We start from the raw sequence: 22263 nt of genomic DNA on the forward strand, positions 1-22263 counted from the left end.
AGAGACAGTAAATAAACAGTAGACACCCAGTAGAGACCCAGTAGAGACCCAGTAGAGACCCAGTAGAGACAGTAGACACCCAGTAGAGACAGTAAATAAACAGTAGAGACAGTAGATACCCAGTAGAGACCCAGTAGAGACAGTAGATGCCCAGTAGAGACAGTAGATGCCCAGTAAAGACAGTAGATGCCCAGTAGAGACAGTAGACACCCAGTAGATACCCAGTAGAGACCCAGCAGAGACAGTAGAGACAGTAGATGCCCAGTAGAGACAGTAGATACCCAGTAGAGACAGTAGATACCCAGTAGAGACAGTAGATACCCAGTAGAGACAGTAGATATCCAGTAAAGACAATAGATGTCCAGTAGAGACAGTAGATGCCCAGTAGACAGTAGATGCCCAGTAGAGACAGTAGACACCCAGTAGATACCCAGCAGAGACAGTAGATACCCAGTAGAGACAGTAGATACCCAGTAGAGACAGTAGATACCCAGTAGAGACAGTAGATACCCAGTAGAGACACTAGAGCCAGTTGATACCTAGTAGAGACAGTAGATACCCAGTAGAGACAGTAGAGACAGTAGATACCCAGTAGAGACAGTAGAAACCCAGTAGAGACCCAGTAGAAACCCAGTAGAGACCCAGTAGAGACCCAGTAGAGACCCAGTAGAGACAGTAGTGACCCAGTAGAGACAGTAGTGACCCAGTAGAGACAGTAGATGCCCAGTAGAGACAGTAGATGCCCAGTAGAGACAGTAGATGCCCAGTAGAGACAGTAGATGCCCAGTAGAGACAGTAGATGCCCAGTAGAGACAGTAGATGCCCAGTAGAGACAGTAGATGCCCAGTAGAGACAGTAGTTGCCCAGTAGAGACAGTAGATGCCCAGTAGAGACAGTAGATACCCAGTAGATACCCAGTAGAGACAGTAAATAAACAGTAGATACCCAGTAGAGACAGTAAATAAACAGTAGATAGACAGTAGAGCCAGTTGATACCCAGTAGAGACCCAGTAGAGACCCAGTAGAGACCCAGCAGATACCCAGTAGAGACCCAGTAGAGACCCAGTAGAGACCCAGTAGAGAGACAGTAGTGACCCAGTAGAGACCCAGTAGATGCCCAGTAGAGACAGTAGATACCCAGTAGAGACAGTCAACACCCAGTAGATAACCAGCAGAGACAGTAGATACCCAGCAGATACAGTAGATACCCAGTAGATACCTAGTGTAGAGACAGTAAATAAACAGTAGATACCCAGTAGAGACAGTAGATACCCAGTGGAGACAGTAGATACCCAGTAGAGACAGTAGATATCCAGTAAAGACAATAGATGTCCAGTAGAGACAGTAGATGCCCAGTAGACAGTAGATGCCCAGTAGAGACAGTAGACACCCAGTAGATACCCAGCAGAGACAGTAGATACCCAGCAGAGACAGTAGATACCCAGTAGAGACAGTAGATACCCAGTAGAGACAGTAGATACCCAGTAGAGACAGTAGATACCCAGTAGAGACACTAGAGCCAGTTGATACCTAGTAGAGACCCAGTAGAGACCCAGTAGAGACAGTAGTGACCCAGTAGAGACAGTAGTGACCCAGTAGAGACAGTAGTGACCCAGTAGAGACAGTAGATGCCCAGTAGAGACAGTAGATGCCCAGTAGAGACAGTAGATGCCCAGTAGAGACAGTAGATGCCAAGTAGAGACAGTAGATACCCAGTAGAGACAGTAGATACCCAGTAGATACCCAGTAGAGACAGTAAATAAACAGTAGATACCCAGTAGAGACAGTAAATAAACAGTAGATACCCAGTAGAGACAGTAGAGCCAGTTGATACCCAGTAGAGACCCAGTAGAGACCCAGTAGAGACCCAGCAGATACACAGTAGAGACAGTAGAAACCCAGTAGAGACCCAGTAGAGACCCAGTAGAGAGACAGTAGTGACCCAGTAGAGACCCAGTAGATGCCCAGTAGAGACAGTAGATGCCCAGTAGAGACCCAGTAGATGCCCAGTAGAGACAGTAGATACCCAGTAGAGACAGTCAACACCCAGTAGATAACCAGCAGAGACAGTAGATACCCAGCAGATACAGTAGATACCCAGTAGATACCTAGTGTAGAGACAGTAGATACCCAGTAGATACCCAGTAGAGACAGTAAATAAACAGTAGATACCCAGTAGAGACAGTAGATACCCAGTGGAGACAGTAGACACCCAGTAGAGACAGTAGATACCCAGTAGAGACAGTAGATACCCAGTGGAGACAGTAGATACCCAGTGGAGACAGTAGATACCCAGTAGAGACAGTAGACACCCAGTAGAGACAGTAGATACCCAGTAGAGACAGTAGATACCCAGTAGAGACAGTAGATACCCAGTAGAGACAGTAGAGACCCAGTAGAGACAGTAGAGACAGTAGAGACCCAGTAGACAGTAGAGACCAAGTAGAGACAGTAGAGACCCAGTAGAGACCCAGTAGAGACAGTAGATACCCAGTAGAGACAGTAGATACCCAGTAGAGACAGTAGATACCCAGTAGAGACAGTAGATACCCAGTAGAGACCCAGTAGAGACAGTAGAGACCCAGTAGAGACAGTAGAGACCCAGTAGAGACAGTAGAGACCCAGTAGAGACAGTAGATACCCAGTAGAGACAGTAGATACCCAGTAGAGACAGTAGAGAAAGTAGATACCCAGTAGAGAAAGTAGATACCCAGTAGAGACAGTAGATACCCAGTAGAGACAGTAGATACCCAGTAGAGACAGTAGATACCCGGTAGAGACAGTAGATACCCAGTAGAGACAGTAGATACCCAGTAGATACCCGGTAGAGACAGTAGATTGCCGGTAGAGACAGTAGATACCCAGTAGAGACCCAGTAGAGGCAGTAGATACCCAGTAGAGGCAGTAGATACCCAGTAGAGGCAGTAGATACCCAGTAGAGGCAGTAGATACCCAGTAGAGAGACAGTAGAGACCCAGTAGAGAGACAGTAGATACCCAGTAGAGAGACAGTAGATACCCAGTAGAGACAGTAGATACCCAGTAGAGACAGTAGATACCCAGTAGATACCCAGTAGAGACAGTAGATACCCAGTAGATACCCAGTAGAGACAGTAGATACCCAGTAGAGACAGTAGAGACCCAGTAGAGACAGTAGATACCCAGTAGAGACAGTAGATACCCTAGTCAGATTCTCACACACACACACACAGACACAAAAACGATCTTCTCTCTTACCTTGGCGCGTGATCATGGGTCTCGTGGACGTAGCTGACGATACAGCAGAGGTTGCCTCGGTAACAGAATTCCCGGTGGTGCTTCCGGACTCCTGAAGACCATCCCAGCGATTGGAGCTGACATCCTGTTCTGGCTGGAGAGAGGGATTACAGGACTGGGTATTAGGGGAAACAAGTTATTCCGTCTCTGTGTACTTGCAGAAGCTGTTGTCTGCTCCGGTCTCCTCGTCCATATAAGATTGTTTCATATAAACCCCTACTTACGACGCCACTCCGGTCATCCTGAAAGTCCACTCCATTATTGTATTCTGAGGGAGAAACAAAAAAAAAGGGTATTCAATCACAGATAAATCAGTACAGGATAGCTCCAACGACCACATTTAAACATCTGGAGTTGAACCCCGGTGATATGGTCTTGAGTACAAAATCTTCATATTGGATACTGTTTAGTGTGTATTACGCACCCTCTCGTAGGGACTAGTGAGAACATATCTTCATATTGGATACTGTTTAGAGTGTATTACGCACCCTCTCGTAGGGACTAGTGAGAAGATATAGAGCACACTTTATTTATCCAGGTATTTAAATATTATATATATAACCCTAACCCTTTATTTAACCAGGTAGGCCAGTTGAGAACAAGTTCTCATTTACAACTGTGACCTGGCCAAGATAAAGCAAAGCAGTGCGACACAAACAACAACACAGAGTTACACATGGAATAAACAAGCGTACAGTCAATAACACAATAGAGAAAAAATAAAGTCTATATACAGTGTTTGCAAATGGCGTGAGGAGGTAAGGCAATAAAATGCCATAGTAGTGAAGTAATTACAATTTACACTGGAGTGATATTTTATTTTATTTTACCTTTATTTATCTAGGCAAGTCAGTTAAGAACAAATTCTTATTTTTAATGACGGCCTAGGAACAGTGGGTTAAACTGCCTTGTTCAGGGGCAGAACAACAGATTTTTACCTTGTCAGCTCGGGGATTTGAACTTGCAACCTTTCGGTTACTAGTCCCAACGCTCTAACCACTAGGCTACCCTGCCGCCCCATCATCTGCATATATGTGCAGATGATGATGTGCAAGTAGAAATACTGGGGTGCAAAAGAGCAGAAAAACAAAAACAAATATGGGGATGAGGTAGTTGGTAAATTGGATGGGCTATTTACAGATGGGCTATGTTCAGCTGCAGCGATCGGTTAGCTGGTAAGATAGCTGACGCTTAAAGTTAGTCAGGGAAATATAAGTCTCCAGCGATTTTTGCAATTTGTTCCAGTCATTGGCAGCAGAGAACTGGAAGGAAAGGCGGCCAAAGCAGGTGCTGGCTTTGGGGATGACCAGTGATGATGTAATGATGGTGACAGGTGTGCATAACGAAGGGTGCCAGAGACGAGGGCGCAGGAGCAGGCGTGACACCCATAATGACAAGCTGAAAACAAATATATATTTGGCAAAAAAAACGGAAATACCACATTTATATAAGTATTCAGACCCTTTTTTATGAGACTTGAGCTCAGGTGCATCCTGTTTCCATTGATCATCCTTGAGATGTTTCTACAACTTGATTGGAGTCCACCTGTGGTAAATGCAATTGATTGGACATGATTTGGAAAGGCACACACCTGTCTATATAAGGTCCCACAGTTGACAGTGCATGTCAGACCAAAAACCAAGCCATGAGGTCGAACGAATTGTCCGTAGAGCGTAGAGACAGGATTGTGTCGAGGCACAGATAAGGGGAAGGGTACCAAACAATTTATACAGCATTGCAGGTCCCCTAGAACACAGGGGGCTCCATCATTATTAAATGGAAGAAGTTTGGAACCACCAAGACTCTTCCTGGAGCCGGCCGACCGGACAAACTGAGCAATCAGGGGAGAAGGCCTTTGGTCAGGGATGTGACCAAGAACCTGATGGTCACTCTGACAGAGCTCCAGAGTTCCTTTGTGGAATGGGAGAAACTTCCAGAAGGACAACCATCTCTGCAGCACTCCACCAATCAGGCCTTTATGGTAGAATGGCCAGATGGAAGCCACTCTTCAGTAAAAGGCACATGACAGCCCGCTTGGAGTTTGCCAAAAGGTACCTAAAGACTCTCAGACCATGAGAAACAAGATTCTCTATTCTGATGAAACCAAGATTGAACTCTTTGGCCTGAATGCCAAGCGTCACATCTGGAGGAAACCTGGCACCATCCCTATGGTGAAGCATGGTGGTGGCAGCATCATGCTGTGGGGATGTTTTTCAGCGGCAGGGACTGGGAGACTAGTCAGGATCGAGGGAAAGATGAACAGAGCAAAGTACAGAGAGATCCTTGGTGAAAACCAGGACCTCAGACTGGGCCGAAGGACCTCAGACTGGGGTGAAGGTTCACCTTCCTATAGGACAACGACCCTAAGCACACAGCCAAGACAAGGCAGGAGTGGCTTTGGGAAAAGTCTCTGAATGTCCTTGAGTGGCCCAGCCAGAGCCCGGACTTGAACCCAATCGAACATCTCTGGAGAGACCTGAAAATAGCTGTGCAGCGACCCTCCCCATCCAACCTGACAGAGCTTGAGAGGATCTGCAGAGAAGAATGGGAGAAACTCCCCAAATACAGGTGTGCCACGCTTGTAGCGTCATACCCAAGAAGACTCAAGGCTGTAATCTCTGCCAAAGGTACTTCAACCCAGTACTGAGTAAAGGGTCTGAATACTTATGTAAATATGATATGAGTTTTTTAAATCTTAAATAAATTTGCAAAAAATTCTTAACATTTGCTTTCAGTTTGTCATTATGGGGGTATTGTGTGTAGATTGATAAGGACAAATGTTTAATTTATACATTTTAGAATAAGGCTGTAATGTAACAAAATGTGGAAAAAGTCAAGGGGTCTGAATACTTTCAGAATGAACTGTATCTTATATTGTTTACTGTTTAGAGTGTGTAATGCTCACCCTCTGGTTAAAGGGTGTAGTGAGTACATATTATAATGGGTCTATTGTTTTAGTGTGTAATGCTCACCCTCTGGTTAAAGGGTGTAGTGTGTAGTGCACAGTGTGTAGTGTATAGTGTATAGTGTGTAGTGTGTAGTGTATAGTGTATAGTGTATAGTGTGTAGTGTATAGTGTCACCACCTTGTTGTTGTAGTATCTTTAACCCCTCCCGTGCCTCAGTGTGCAGGTCCTCTAGGTACTGAGGGCGACTGCCCTCGATGAACACATTCTCCTGGTAGTGTGAGGAGGAGGCTGTGTAGTGAACTGTCAACCTCTTCTGCTCATCCTGACCCTTAGGACCAGCTAGAGAGAGAGAGACGGAGACAGAGAGACAGAGAGACAGAGAGAGAGAGAGACAGAGAGAGAGAGACAGAGAGAGAGACAGAGAGAGAGAGAGACAGAGACAGAGAGGGGGTTTAATAACAATGTATTGATCACCAAGAGATTGCGATTCGCGTTATCCAACATATATATATACAGTATATATGGGACCACGCAGCCGTCATACCGCTCAGGAAGGAGATCCGTTCTGTCTCCTAGAGATGAACGCACTTTGGTGTGAAAAGTGCAAATCAATCCCAGAACAACAGCAAAGGACCTTGTGAAGATGCTGGAGGAAACAGGTACAAAAGTATATATATCCACAGTAAAACGAGTCCTAAATCGACATAACCTGAAAGGCCGCTCAGCAAGGAAGAAGCCCCTGCTCCAAAACCGCCATAAAAAAGCTGAACGGTTTGCATCTGCACATGGGGACAAAGATCGTACTTTTTGGAGAAATATCCTCTGGTCTGATGAAACAAAAATAGAATATATCCCATAAATCAAACAGGGATTTGTGACTGAGGGGTCAGCTCTTGGTCGGGATTTGGGCTGGAACCAGCAACCCTGCAGTTACAAGCCAAGTGCCCCCTGTGCCATAAGGACTCAGACCTCTTGTTAGACCTTGTCATATGCTCACACATAGAGGCACCCTACACAGTGGTGTGACTGCTTACTGGTTAGTGACTGGCACCAGGACGTGTATAACAGTGCTTGGTAACACATTACATTAATACAAGCATTAGAGCCCTAGAACATCCTGAACTTTAATCAGAGACTGACTCCCCTTTCTGGTCTTTAATTCCATCCAATACCAGATTACTTCCTGCTCCCTCTCATTCTCCTTCCTCTTTTCTCCTTGCCCTCTCTCTGACCTTTCTGTCTTTCCTTTTGTACCTCTTTACCTTTCCTGACCTCTTAGCCGTTTTTTTGTGTTTGCTCTCTCTCTCTCTCTCTCTCTCTGTCTCTCTCCTTCTCTCCATATCTCTTCTTCTCTCCATATCTCTCTCTCTCTCTCTCTCTCTCTCTCTCTCAATTCAGTTTCAAGGGGCTTTATTGGCATGGGAAACATATGTTAACATTGCCAAAGCAAAGCAAAGCAAGCTTTCTCTGTTTCTCTCTCTGTCTCTCTAGTATTTGATGGGAGGTATGACAATAATATGCACTCTGTTCCATCACCAGTCTCTCTAGATCTCTCTGTTCCATCACCAGTCTCTCTTGGTATCTCTCTGTTCCATCACCAGTCTCTCTAGGTATCTCTCTGTTCCATCACCAGTCTCTCTAGATCTCTCTGTTCCATCACCAGTCTCTCTTGGTATCTCTCTGTTCCATCACCAGTCTCTCTAGGTATCTCTCTGTTCCATCACCAGTCTCTCTAGGTATCTCTCTGTTCCATCACCAGTCTCTCTAGGTATCTCTCTGTTCCATCACCAGTCTCTAGGTATCTCTCATTTCCATCACCAGTCTCTCTAGGTATCTCTCTGTTCCATCACCAGTCTCTCTTGGTATCTCTCTGTTCCATCACCAGTCTCTCTAGGTATCTCTCTGTTCCATCACCAGTCTCTCTAGATCTCTCTGTTCCATCACCAGTCTCTCTAGGTATCTCTCTGTTCCATCACCAGTCTCTCTTGGTATCTCTCTGTTCCATCACCAGTCTCTCTTGGTATCTCTCTGTTCCATCACCAGTCTCTCTTGGTATCTCTCTATTCCATCACCAGTCTCTCTTGGTATCTCTCTGTTCCATCACCAGTCTCTCTAGGTATCTCTCTGTTCCATCACCAGTCTCTCTTGGTATCTCTCTGTTCCATCACCCGTCTCTCTAGGTATCTCTCTTTTCCATCACCAGTCTCTCTAGGTATCTCTATGTTCCATCACCAGTCTCTCTTGGTATCTCTCTTTTCCATCACCAGTCTCTCTTGGTATCTCTCTGTTCCATCACCAGTCTCTCTTGGTATCGCTCTGTTCCATCACCAGTCTCTCTTGGTATCGCTCTGTTCCATCACCAGTCTCTCTAGGTATCTCTCTGTTCCATCACCAGTCTCTCTAGGTATCTCTCTATTCCATCACCAGTCTCTCTTGGTATCTCTCTGTTCCATCACCAGTCTCTCTTGGTATCGCTCTGTTCCATCACCAGTCTCTCTTGGTATCTCTCTGTTCCATCACCAGTCTCTCTAGGTATCTCTCTGTTCCATCACCAGTCTCTCTAGGTATCTCTCTATTCCATCACCAGTCTCTCTTGGTATCTCTCTGTTCCATCACCAGTCTCTCTTGGTATCGCTCTGTTCCATCACCAGTCTCTCTTGGTATCTCTCTGTTCCATCACCAGTCTCTCTTGGTATCTCTCTGTTCCATCACCAGTCTCTCTAGGTATCTCTCTGTTCCATCACCAGTCTCTCTAGGTATCTCTCTGTTCCATCACCAGTCTCTCTTGGTATCTCTCTGTTCCATCACCAGTCTCTCTATGTTTCTCTCTGTTCCATCACCAGTCTCTCTTGGTATCTCTCTGTTCCATCACCAGTCTCTATAGGTATCTCTCTGTTCCATCACCAGTCTCTCTATGTTTCTCTCTGTTCCATCAACAGTCTCTATAGGTATCTCTCTGTTCCATCACCAGTCTCTCTTGGCGTGTGAGTATCATTGGCCTCTCACCACACACTCAATGTTTGGGGAACACGCCAAGTGAATTTGCGTGTGTGTGTATGTCTTCTGACCATCTGATCGGCAGACTTTTCGGTCTTCGCCACCCCAGAGAGCTAACCCTGGATTGGCTGTTCCCTGGCGTATCTCACCCCAGGTTGTCCATATGGAAGGAGATAACCCTGGATTGGCCTGGTGCAGCATCCCAAATGGCACACTATTCCCTATGTAGTGCACTAGAGCCCGTAAGGCCCTGGTCTAAAGTAGTGCACTAGAGCTCGTAAGGCCCTGGTCTAAAGTAGTGCACTAGAGCCCGTAAGGCCCTGGTCTAAAGTAGTGCACTAGCGCCCATAAGGCCCTGGTCTAAAGTAGTGCACTAGAGCCCATAAGGCCCTGGTCTAAAGTAGTGCACTAGAGCCCGTAAGGCCCTGGTCTAAAGTAGTGCACTAGAGCCCGTAAGGCCCTGGTCTAAAGTAGTGCACTAGAGCCCGTAAGGCCCTGGTCTAAAGTAGTGCACTAGAGCCCGTAAGGCCCTGGTCTAAAGTAGTGCACTAGAGCCCGTAAGGCCCTGGTCTAAAGTAGTGCACTAGAGCCTGTAAGGCCCTGGTCTAAAGTAGTGCACTACATAGGGAATAGGGTGCCATTTTGGGACACAGATCTGGCATGGTTCTAAGATAAACATACTGCTGCCTTCTTAAGTGCCCTGGTAATCAACAGAGATGTTAAAGTAGTGAGAAGACAGAGAGGTTCGAGTAGTGACGAGACAGAGGATATCCTTGTGTCTGGCAGGGATACAGGTACAGTCACAGATGGGGAAGGGCATAGTGTCTGTCAGGGATACAGCTACAGGTGGGTGTTTGTCATCTGAGAGGTGTTTTGTTATCTCTCTCTCTCTCTCTCTCTCTCTCTCTCTGTGTGTCTGTCTGTCTGTCTCACTCTCACTCTCACTCTGTCTGTCTGTCTGTCTCTCTCACTCTCTGTCTGTCTGTCTCTCTCACTCTGTCTGTCTGTCTCTCTCACTCTGTCTGTTTGTCTCACTCTCACTCTGTCTGTCTGTCTGTCTCTCTCACTCTGTCTGTCTGTCTGTCTGTCTGTCTGTCTCAGTCTGTCTGTCTCAGTCTGTCTGTCTCAGTCTGTCTCAGTCTGTCTCTGTCTGTCTCTGTCTGTCTCTGTCTGTCTGTCTGTCTGTCTGTCTGTCTGTCTGTCTGTCTCACTCTCACTGAGTGGAGTTTGGAGTGTGACTGTTTGAGGTTGTGGACAGGTGTCTTTTATACTGATAACACGTTCAAACAGGTGCCATTAATACAGGTAACGAGTGGAGGACAGAGGAGCCTCTTAAAGAAGAAGTTACAGGTCTGTGAGAGCCAGACATCTTGCTTGTTTGTAGGTGACCAAATACTTATTTTCCACCATAATTTGCAAATAAATTCATTAAAAATCCTACAATGTGATTTTCTGGATTTTTTTCTTCTCATTTTGTCTGTCATAGTTGAAGTGTACCTATGATGAAAATTACAGGCCTCTCTCATCTTTTTAAGTGGGAGAACTTGCACAATTGGTGGCTGACTAAATACTTTTTTGCCCCACTGTATAAACAATCACAGCTATGTCCTTTCCACCTCAGCCAAGCGAGGCATCTGCCAGCCATGTGACTCAGACAGACAGAACCAATCAGACCAGACCAGTCTTCCTCCTCTGCTGCTGCAGAACCAATCAATACCACTCCACTGACTTCCCTGATTGTCTTACACCTGACTTTACTAACACATCTCCCAGAGAGAGAGAGAGAGAGAGAGAGAGAGAGAGAGAGAGAGAGAGAGAGAGAGAGAGAGAGAGAGAGAGAGAGAGAGAGAGAGAGAGAGAGAGAGAGAGAGAGAGAGAGAGAGAGAGAGAGAGAGAGAGAGAGAGAGAGAGAGAGAGAGAGAGAGAGAGAGAGAGACGTGGGAAAAGATTCACAAACTAATCTCCCATTCCACAACCCTCCAAATACAAGCGAGACAGAGAACAAGAGGGAGAGAGATGCCAAATAAGATAGAGGGAGACAGAGAGGAAGAAGGAGAAAAAGAGAGCGGGAGCTATTTATACTCTGTACAGACTGTGTCTATGTTTATATCTCTCTGTGTGCCTGCGTGGCATTTCAGGGTGCTTTTGTTTCCCTGTCTTCCCTCTGCCTTGTTAACCAGCTCCTGCCAGCTCACATTGATCCTGTATGGGCCAAGAGAAAGGATTATACATACAGTTTCTACAAGAATATCCCTAGTTTTATGGTCCCAACGTGTCGTAAATTGTTTGTTACAAGATAACATCGTTTGCAGAACGAGTTTTAATTCAGCATTAGGAACACTGTTTCTGGCCTGTGAACATGGACGATTGAATGTATTGAAGGTAAAGGAGAAATCTGAGATTTGATCAACATTGCATTGTGTTAATCCTAAACACTACATTCAACAGTGACACGGCCATCCAGAAGGCGAGGTCAGTACCGGTGCATCTAAGCTGGGACCAGGAGAGACTGAAAAACAGCTTCTATCTCAAGGCCATCAGACTGTTAAACAGCCACCACTAACATAGAGAGGAGGCTGCCTACCTACAGACTCGATATCATTGGCCACTTTAATAAATGGATCACTAGTCACTTAAAAAAATGGCACTTTAATAATTTTAACATATCTTACATTACTCATCTCATATGTATATTCTGTATTTTATACCATCTATTGCATCTTGCCTATGCCGCTCGGCCATCGCTCATCCATATATTTACATGTATATATTATTCCACCCCTTTAGATTTGTGTGTATTAGGTAGTTGTTGTGGAATTGTTAGATGTTACTTGTTAGATATTACTGTACTGCCGGAGCCGGAACTAAAAGCACAAGCATTTCGCTACACTCGCAATAACATCTGCTAACCATGTGTATGTGACCAATAACATCTGCTAACCATGTGACCAATAACATCTGCTAACCATGTGACCAATAACATCTGCTAACCATGTGTATGTGACCAATAACATCTGCTAAATATGTGACCAATAACATCTGCTAACCATGTGTATGAGACCAATAACATCTGCTAACCATGTGTATTTGACCAATAACATCTGCTAACCATGTGACCAATAACATCTGCTAACCATGTGACCAATAACATCTGCTAACCATGTGTATGTGACCAATAACATCTGCTAACCATGTGTATGTGACCAATAACATCTGCTAACCATGTGTATGTGACCAATAACATCTGCTAACCGTGTGTATGTGACCAATAACATCTGCTAACCATGTGTATGTGACCAATAACATCTGCTAACCATGTGTATGTGACCAATAACATCTGCTAACCGTGTGTATGTGACCAATAACATCTGCTAACCATGTGTATGTGACCAATAACATCTGCTAACCATGTGTATGTGACCAATAACATCTGCTAACCATGTGTATGTGACCAATAACATCTGCTAACCATGTGTATGTGACCAATAACATCTGCTAACCATGTGACCAATAACATCTGCTAACCATGTGTATGTGACCAATAACATCTGCTAACCATGTGACCAATAACATCTGCTAACCATGTGTATGTGACCAATAACATCTGCTAAATATGTGACCAATAACATCTGTTAAATATGTGTATGTGACCAATAACATCTGCTAACCATGTGTATGTGACCAATAACATCTGCTAACCCTGTGTATGTGACCAATAACATCTGCTAACCATGTGTATGTGACCAATAACATCTGCTAACCATGTGTATGTGACCAATAACATCTGCTAACCATGTGACCAATAACATCTGCTAACCATGTGACCAATAACATTTGCTAACCATGTGTATGTGACCAATAACATCTGCTAACCATGTGTATGTGACCAATAACATCTGCTAACCATGTGACCAATAACATCTGCTAACCATGTGTATGTGACCAATAACATCTGCTAAATATGTGACCAATAACATCTGTTAAATATGTGTATGGACCAATAACATCTGCTAAATATGTGTATGGACCAATAACATCTGCTAACCATGTGTATGTGACCAATAACATCTGCTAACCATGTGTATGTGACCAATAACATTAGAATGGTCCACGGGAGCGAGTGGATGGCCAACTGCTAGGCCTGTCTTTGTTCCTGTCTAGTCCCTGTAATGTTTGTCTCTTTATTTAGAGAACTAATCTATACATCTACTGTATGTCCTCGCTGTCTCTCTGTCTCTAGCATATCAATAGTGTTGTATTCCATTGCTCCATCCATTGGCCAAACCTTTTCACATTTGAAGTCTAATTTTCAACCACTGCAGAGGTCTTCTGAGAACTTATTTTTATTCATCGTCTTTCACTTTAATAGGACTTTTTAAAGGTCCCCATTGTGACATCATCACTTCCAACGTCCGTTCACTGTAAATGCAACCATGCAACTTTTGACACAAATCAGCTACTTTGACCCCTTTGCCAAACACTGACACAACACGTTAGAGTGTATGATATCTTATTCTACTTCTCTGCTATTCAAATCTGAAATAATAACAGAATTATCTGGTACCGATCAAACGTTACAGCTGTTTAAGTGACCGCATCAACAACCTTTTTCTGTAACTTTTTTTATAAACAACTGAAATTTTGACCGAACAAGTTAGACAAAAAGTTAGAGGGTATGACATCATCTTCGTCTACTTCTCTGCTATTCAAATCTGAAATAAGAACATAAATCCTACCAATCAAGAGGAACATCTGTTTCAGTAACCACAGCAACTCATTTAGCTACTGTATCTTCCCACCGGTGAATTCACTTTTCAGAACTTTCAAATTATAACAATGGAGGAGCACATTCTAAGAATGAGACGGTGAGTAAACATTAGGACTTTGGACACCAATCAGCTACGTTGACCATGTATCTCAAAAAGGCGCCGGAGACAAAATCTTAAAGGGTATGGCGCCTTGGTCTACTTCTCTGATGTACAGATCTGAAATCAGAACAGCAATATGTCTTACCCCCCTCCCCCCCCCCCCCACACACACACACACACCTTGACAGATCGTTGGAGAGACAAACGGAAGGATGAATAGACAGACAGATGTTTCACATGCTGTCTGATTGTCTGAGACATCTTCCATGACGGCACTATGGATTTAGGACAATTCTGAAAAGGAACTGATAAACATTGACAAACTCTAGGACCTTTTGGAGAGCCACATCCCTCCAGGAAAGAACATTTCTCACAGACAGACAGACATTTCTCACAGACAGACAGACATTTCTCACAGACAGACAGATATTTCTCACAGACAGACAGATATTTCTCACAGACAGACAGACATTTCTCACAGACAGACAGACATTTCTCACAGACAGACAGACATTTCTCACAGACAGACAGACATTTCTCACAGACAGACATTTCTCACAGACAGACATTTCTCAGACAGACAGACATTTCTCACAGACAGACAGACATTTCTCACAGACAGACATTTCTCACAGACAGACATTTCTCACAGACAGACATTTCTCACAGACAGATATTTCTCAAAGACATTTCTCACAGACAGACATTTCTCACAGACAGTGGTCTCTTGTTTTTTTCTTTTTTTTTCTTTCCAGCCTTTTTTCTTCTGGAAACATCTATTCATGAGATCAGAGGAAGATAAAAGTCACACAGCAAAAGTTTTTCACTTGTCCTGAGGCTCTGCTTCCAGGTGTAGGAGGTCATGCAGGGTAAATCTAGGACTGTAAAGATCATTTAAGTGATCAGAGTCACACCAAACACATTATCTATGAACAGACAATGTCTGTGTTCGAGGGAATGGGCAGCACATGCACGCACGCACACAAACACACACACACACACACACACACACACACACACACACACACACACACACACACACACACACACACACACACACACACACACACACACACACACACACACACACACACACATGTTATAGCCTAGCTAAATCAAGACCGAGGTAGTTATTGTTGGAGCCAAAGCACAGAGAGAGAATCTGGACGCACAGTTTAATTAACGGGTAATAAAGATAAAACACCAGGTAAAACACATAGCTGTTATTTGAGATTCCGTTCTCAACATGTTTAATCCCACATTAGGAATGTGACCAAAATAGCTTTTTACCACCTGAGGAACATTGCCAAGGTGTGACTGTTTCTCTCTCAGGCTGATACAGAGAGACTCATCCATGCTTTTATTACAAGCAGGCTTGACTACTGTGATGCTCTCCTGTCTGGTCTACCCAAGAAAGCCATTGGTCAACTGTAAAACATACAGAATGCTGCAGGGTACTGACCAAGACCAGACAGAGAGACACATTACACCGGTTTTAAGGTCTCTGTACTGTAAAACATACAGAATGCTGCAGGGTACTGACCAGGACCAGACAGAGAACACATTACACCGGTTTTAAGGTCTCTGTACTGTAAAACATACAGAATACTGCAGGGTACTGACCAAGACCAGACAGAGAACACATTACACTGGTTTTAAGGTCTCTGTACTGGCTGCCTGTGAGTTTTAGAATTAATTTAGAATTCATTGATTGTTCACTCCAATACATGTCAGACATGCTTTAAGTTATGTACCCAGTAGGTCCCTCAGGTCCTCTGGCTTTTTAATTATGGCTGCAGGGGCAGTATTGAGGAGCTTGGATGAAAGGTACCCATTTCAAACGGCCTCGTACTCAATTCTTGCTCGTACAATATGCATATTATTATTATTACTATTGGATAGAAAGCACTCTCAAGTTTCTAAAACCGTTTGAATTATATTTGTGAGTAAAACAGAACTCATTTTGCAGCAAACTTCCTGTCAGAAAGTGAAAAATCTGAAATCGAGGCTCTGTTCCAGGGCCTCCCTATTAATCTGCTTGAAATCTATTAGTATACATGCACTTCATATGCCTTCCACTAGATGTCAATAGGCAGTGAGAGAATAAATGGAGTGTATAGCTATATCTATGGTCAAAAGAGAGGTCTTGGAATGACATGACCCCAATTTCCTTTGTTCAGGAAGGCGCAGGAAGTACATCAGCATTGGCTTCTGAAAAGCTTTCGTTATAGACGGGTACTATCTCCGGCTTTGATATTATTTGATAAATGTGACAATATCATCGTAAAGTATGTTTTTTCAATATAGTTCTATCAGATTATTGAAATTTTTCCGGGAGTTTTGATGTGTTCCGTTCTCTGCGTTTGGTGACGATGGACAGCTTCGCGCCACTTTGCTAGTTTTGGTTGCTAATTCGAGAGGGAAAAAGGACATTCTAAAACCAAACAACGATTGTTCTGGACAAAGGACCCCTTGTGCAAGATTCTGATGGAAGCTCAACAAAAGTAGGACCCATTTATGATGTTATTTCCTATTTCTGTCGAAAATGTGTAGTTGTGTTTTCCGCCTTGATTTTGGGCGCTCTCTCGCTATAACGTAAGCTGCATGTCGTACTGAAGTTATTTTTAGAATTCTAACACGGCGATTGCATTAAGAACTAGTGTATCTATCATTTCCTATACAACATGTATTTTTTAGTAAAGTTTATGAATAGTTATTTGGTCAGAATAGGTGAGTGTCAGAAATATATCCGGAGATTCTGGAAAATAGTTGCTACGTTTTCACATTGTATAATCACGGATTTCAGCTCTAAATATGCACATTTTCGAACAAACCATACATGTATTGTGTAATATGATGTTATAGGACTGTCATCTGATGAAGTTTATAACGGTTAGTGAAATAATCATATAATCATATCATATAATCATAATATCAAATAATCATATCTTTTGCTGGTTTTGTTGCTATCGCTACTGTTGCCTTGAATCAATGTAGTTGTGTGGTTGGCTATTGTAGTAAGCTAATATAATGCTATATTGTGTTTTCGCTGTAAAACACTTAAAGAATCGGAAATATTGGGTGGATTCACAAAATGTTTGTCTTTAATTTGCTATACACCATCGATTTTTCAGAAATGTTTTATGATGAGTATTTAGGTATTTCAATTTGGTCTCTGTAATTGTTCTAGCTGCTTCGGTGCTATTTGTGATTGCAGCTGCATTGTAAAACTATGATTTATACCTGAAATATGCACATTTTTCGAACAAAACATAGATTTATTGTATAACATTTTATAAGACTGTCATCTGATGAAGTTGTTTCTTGGTTAGTTTGGTTGGTTCTTGGTTAGTTTGGTTGGTTTTGTGCAAGCTACCTGTCCTGTGAAAAATGTCTGTGCTTTTTTGTATTTGGTGGTGAGCTAACATAAATATACGTGGTGTTTTCGCTGTAAAACATTTTACAAATCGGACATGTTGGCTGGATTCACAAGATGTTTATCTTTCATTTGCTGTATTGGACTTGTTAATGTGTGAAAGTTAAATATTTCTAAAAAATATCTTTTGAATTTCGCGCCCTGCACTTGGACTGGCTGTTGTCATATTGAGCCCGACCTAGGGCTTGCAGCCCAAAGAAGTTAACCAAGAGGCATGGAGAGACAACCTTATAACTATCCCAAACCCCAGGACCAAGAGGCATGGAGAGACAGCCTTATGATTATCCCAAAGCCCAGGACAAAGAAACATGGAGAGACAACCTTATAACTATCCCAAAGCCTAGGACCAAGAGGCATGGAGAGACAGCCTTTTAACTATTCCAAAGCCTAGGACCAAAAGGCATGGAGAGACAGCCTTATAACTATCCCAAAGCCTAGGACCAAGAGGCATGGAGAGACAGCCTTATAACTATCCCAAAGCCTAGGACCAAGAGGCATGGAGAGACAGCCTTTTAACTACCCCAAAGCCTAGGACCAAGAGGCATGGAGAGACAGCCTTTTAACTACCCCAAAGCCTAGGACCAAGAGGCATGGAGAGACAGCCTTTTAACTATCCCAAAGCCTAGGACCAAGAGGCATGGAGAGACAGCCTTTTAACTACCCCAAAGCCTAGGACCAAGAGGCATGGAGAGACAGCCTGTTAACTATCCCAAAGCCTAGGACCAAGAGGCATGGAGAGACAGCCTTTAGTTACTATGCCCCCAGCCTTTAGTTACTATGCCCTCAGCCTCTGGAATAGCCTGCCAGAGAACCTGAGGGGGACCCAAACTGACATATTTAAAATAGATCTTAAAACACACCATATTAGCTTTTCCTTAGGGTGTTTTTTAGTTGTTCAGTTTGTGTCATTTTTCCTCAAGTAAATATTTCAGCTTTTCTTTGCTGTAAAAAATACATATATATTATCCAGAGCAACTTACAGTAATGTGTGTATGCATTCTCCATTCTGGTCCCCTATGGGAATCAAACCCACAACCCTGGCTCTGTAAACACCATGCTCTACCCATTGAGCTACACAGGGTAGATTGGGACACGTTGCATTCCATGTCTGAAATGTGCTGTATAAATAAAGCTTGATTTGATAGCCTACACATCCACTAACACCTCTAGCAGGCTGAGACAGAGTAAGGAAAGAGTCAGGTTTGTGTAAGAGAAGATTAATAATTAATATCCATTCATACACACACACACACACACACACACACACACACACACACACACAGAGACAGAGAGACAGAGACAGAGAGAGACAGAGAGAGAGAGACAGAGAGAGAGAGACAGAGAGAGAGACAGAAAGAGAGAGAGAGAGAGAGAGAGAGAGAGAGAGAGAGAGAGAGACAGAGAGAGACAGACAGACAGAGAGACAGAGAGACAGAGAGAGACAGATAGAGAGAGAGATAGAGAGAGACAGAGAGACAGAGAGACAGAGAGAGACAGAGAGAGACAGAGAGAGAGAGAGAGAGAGAGACAGAGACAGAGACAGAGACAGAGAGAGAGAGAGAGACAGAGACAGAGACAGAGACAGAGACAGAGAGAGAGAGAGAGACAGAGAGACAGAGAGACAGACAGCTACCGTACACATCACGTATGTCTCACAACCCCCCCCCCCCCATCCTTCACCCGCTGGAACGTTCCATCTGCTACCGTACACATCACGTATGTCTCACAACCCCCCCCCCCCCCCCCCGTCCTTCATCCGCTGCTTATAGCACTCTTTACATATTTAAGTAACAATACAGTTGATTAATCCACTGTCGTAGTGATGGAGGATCATTCGATTTCCTGTTTTTTTAAGTAGAAGTTTTTTCAAAATGATTGATGAGAAAGTATGATCCACCCCATTGGGTATCTCACCGCACCCCCATATGCCATGTCTTGATATATGCAGATAGACAGATTAAAAGTAAACTTCCATTGTAAAATATCTGACAGACAACTTTCTAACTCCGCCCACAATGTCTAACTCCCAGCTAGCACATTTGGTTCATTGGAAGTTGTGGGAACGGATGTTTTTGATTTCACATTGGTTGTGGGAATGAAGCCAAACTTTTCTTGACCGGTAAAAGTGAAAATGATTTAAACTTTCTGAGAACAGAAGTGAAAATGTTGCCTGTTCTGGGAATGATTATTTTTAGGGTCCAGGGAGGTTCTGAGAACGTTTTACTATGGTTCCAGGGAGGTTCTGAGAACGTTTTACTCTGGTTCCAGGGAGGTTCTGAGAACGTTTTACTATGGTTCCAGGGAGGTTCTGAGAACGTTTTACTATGGTTCCAGGGAGGTTCTGAGAACGTTTTACTATGGTTCCAGGGAAGTTCTGAGAACGTTTTACTATGGTTCCAGGGAGGTTCTGAGAACGTTTTACTATGGTTCGAGGGAGGTTCTGAGAACGTGTTACTATGGTTCCAGGGAGGTTCTGAGAACGTTTTACTCTGGTTCCAGGGAGGTTCTGAGAACGTGTTACTATGGTTCCAGGGAGGTTCTGAGAACGTTTTACTATGGTTCCAGGGAGGTTCTGAGAACGTTTTACTATGGTTCCAGGGAGGTTCTGAGAATGTTTTACTCTGGTTCCAGGGAGGTTCTGAGAACGTTTTACTATGGTTCCAGGGAAGTTCTGAGAACGTTTTACTCTGGTTCCAGGGAGGTTCTAAAAATGTTTTAATATGGTTCCAGGGAGGTTCTGAGAACGTTTTAATATGGTTCCAGGGAGGTTCTGAGAATGTTTAAATATGGTTCCTGGGTGGTTTTATTAATGCTCTGAGAACAGACATTCCAGGTTATTTTGAGCTTTTTTTTTATAACTTCCTTAACTTTTACTGAATGTTTCTATAAGACTTTTAATAACACAGCTAACTTATTTTGGGTTAAATTTGTTGAACTCCAAGCACAGATAGGACACATGGAAATTAATTTCCTTGGACATTGATCATGCAAACACATCAGTGAGATTGAGACCTGTAATCTTCTGTTCTCTATCAGTGGAATTAGTCCACTACGCCATCAGGGTGGAGCTAGCATGAATGTCATGCTTTTTTAAGCGTACAAAGCTGTTCATTTTAGTCTATTCAAACCAGTGGTGTAAAGTACTTAAGTTAAAATACTTTAAAGTACTACCTAAGTAGTTTTTGTGGGTATCTGTACTTTACTTTACTATTGGCATTTTTGACAACTTTAACTTCACTACATTCCTGAAGAAAATAATGTACTTTTTACTCCGTACATTTTCCCTGACACCCAAAAGTACTCGTTACATTTTGAGTGCTTAGCAGGACAGGAAAATAGTTCAATTCACACACTTATCAAGAGAACATCTCAGGTCATCTCTACTACCTCTGATCTGGCGGACTCACTAAACACATGCTTTGTTTGTAAATGATGCCTGAGAGTTGGAGCGTGCCCCTGGCAAAATTATTTTTTTGAAAATGTGGCCGTCTGGAATTTGAAAGGATTTATACTTCTACTTTTACTTATGATACTTAAGTACATTTTAGCAATTACATTTACTATTGATACTTAAATCGTTTTGGATTTTTACTCAAGTCGTTTTTTACTGGGTGACTTTCACTTTTACTTGAATCATTTTCTATTAAAGTATCTTTACTTTTACTAAAGTATGACAATTGGGTACTTTATCCACCAGTGATTCAAACAGACCTAATTTCAAAGGAAACAATCACTCCTTAAGATCAGGTGTTGCCAATTAGTGGGCGCGGCCAACACACCTGAACACACTTAACGAGATAGAGGATAGAGGTCTGTTGATGTTGAGAACGGAATGTATATGTTTTTAAATAACATTCTCTGAACATTCTCTGAATGTTACTGAAGTTTTCTTGTTTTTTTTTAATCAAAAGTTTTCTTTATGTTTGAGATGCAGCACATTCTGACTTAGAATATGTGGACAACTACCAATACCTCGGTGTCTGGTTAGACTGTAAACTCTCCTTCCAGACTCACATTCAGCATCTCCAATCCAAAATTAAATCTAGAATCGGCTTCCTATTTGGCAACAAAGCCTCCTTCACTCACGCTGCCAAACATACCCTCGTAAAATTGACTATCCTACCGATCCTCAACTTCGGCGATGTCATCTACAAAATAGCCTCTAACACTCTACTCAGCAAACTGGATGTAGTTTATCACAGTGCCATCCGTTTTGTCACCACTGGTCATCCCCAAAGCACTTCCTTTGGCCACCTTTCCTTCCAGATCTCTGCTGCCAATGACTGGAACAAATTGCAAAAGTCACTGAAGCTGTAGACTTGAATCTCCCTCACTAACTTTAAGCATCAGCTGTCAGAGCAGCTTACCGATCACTGTACCTGCACACAGCCAATCTGTAAATAGCACACCCAACTACCTCATCCCCATATTGTTATTTATCTTCTTGCTCTTTTGCACCCCAGTATCTCTACTTGCACATCATCATCTGCACATCTATCACGCCAGTGTTAATGCTAAATTGTAATTATTTCACCTCTATGGCCTATTTATTGCCTTACCTCCCTACTACATTTGCACAACCTGTATATAGATGTTTCTATTGTGTTATTGACTGTACATTTGTTTATGTTTAACTCTGTGTTGTTGTTTGTGTCACACTGCTTTTCTTTATATTGGCCAGGTCGCAGTTGTAAATGAGAACTTGTTCCCAACTGGCCTACCTGGTTAAATAAAGGTCAAATAAAAAATTTAGCCAATGAACAAAGTATATATATTTAA

At 43.0% G+C, this 22263-nt stretch overlaps 1 protein-coding gene across 1 annotated transcript in view; it reads right to left on the bottom strand.

Moving 5' to 3' along the window:
• The window catches only part of LOC129842938 (uncharacterized protein KIAA1522 homolog), an 80788-nt gene that overhangs the window by 15684 nt on the left and 42841 nt on the right, over positions 1-22263 (bottom strand). The window contains exons 2-4 of the mRNA XM_055911647.1: positions 6361-6522; positions 3500-3543; positions 3237-3369 (exon numbers count right to left, since the gene is read on the bottom strand). Of these exons, the coding sequence (XP_055767622.1) occupies positions 3237-3369; positions 3500-3543; positions 6361-6522 (339 nt within the window). The remainder of the gene's footprint in view (positions 1-3236; positions 3370-3499; positions 3544-6360; positions 6523-22263) is intronic.

This window comes from Salvelinus fontinalis, unplaced genomic scaffold (assembly GCF_029448725.1).
Source record: "Salvelinus fontinalis isolate EN_2023a unplaced genomic scaffold, ASM2944872v1 scaffold_0077, whole genome shotgun sequence".
NCBI lineage: Eukaryota > Metazoa > Chordata > Actinopteri > Salmoniformes > Salmonidae > Salvelinus > Salvelinus fontinalis.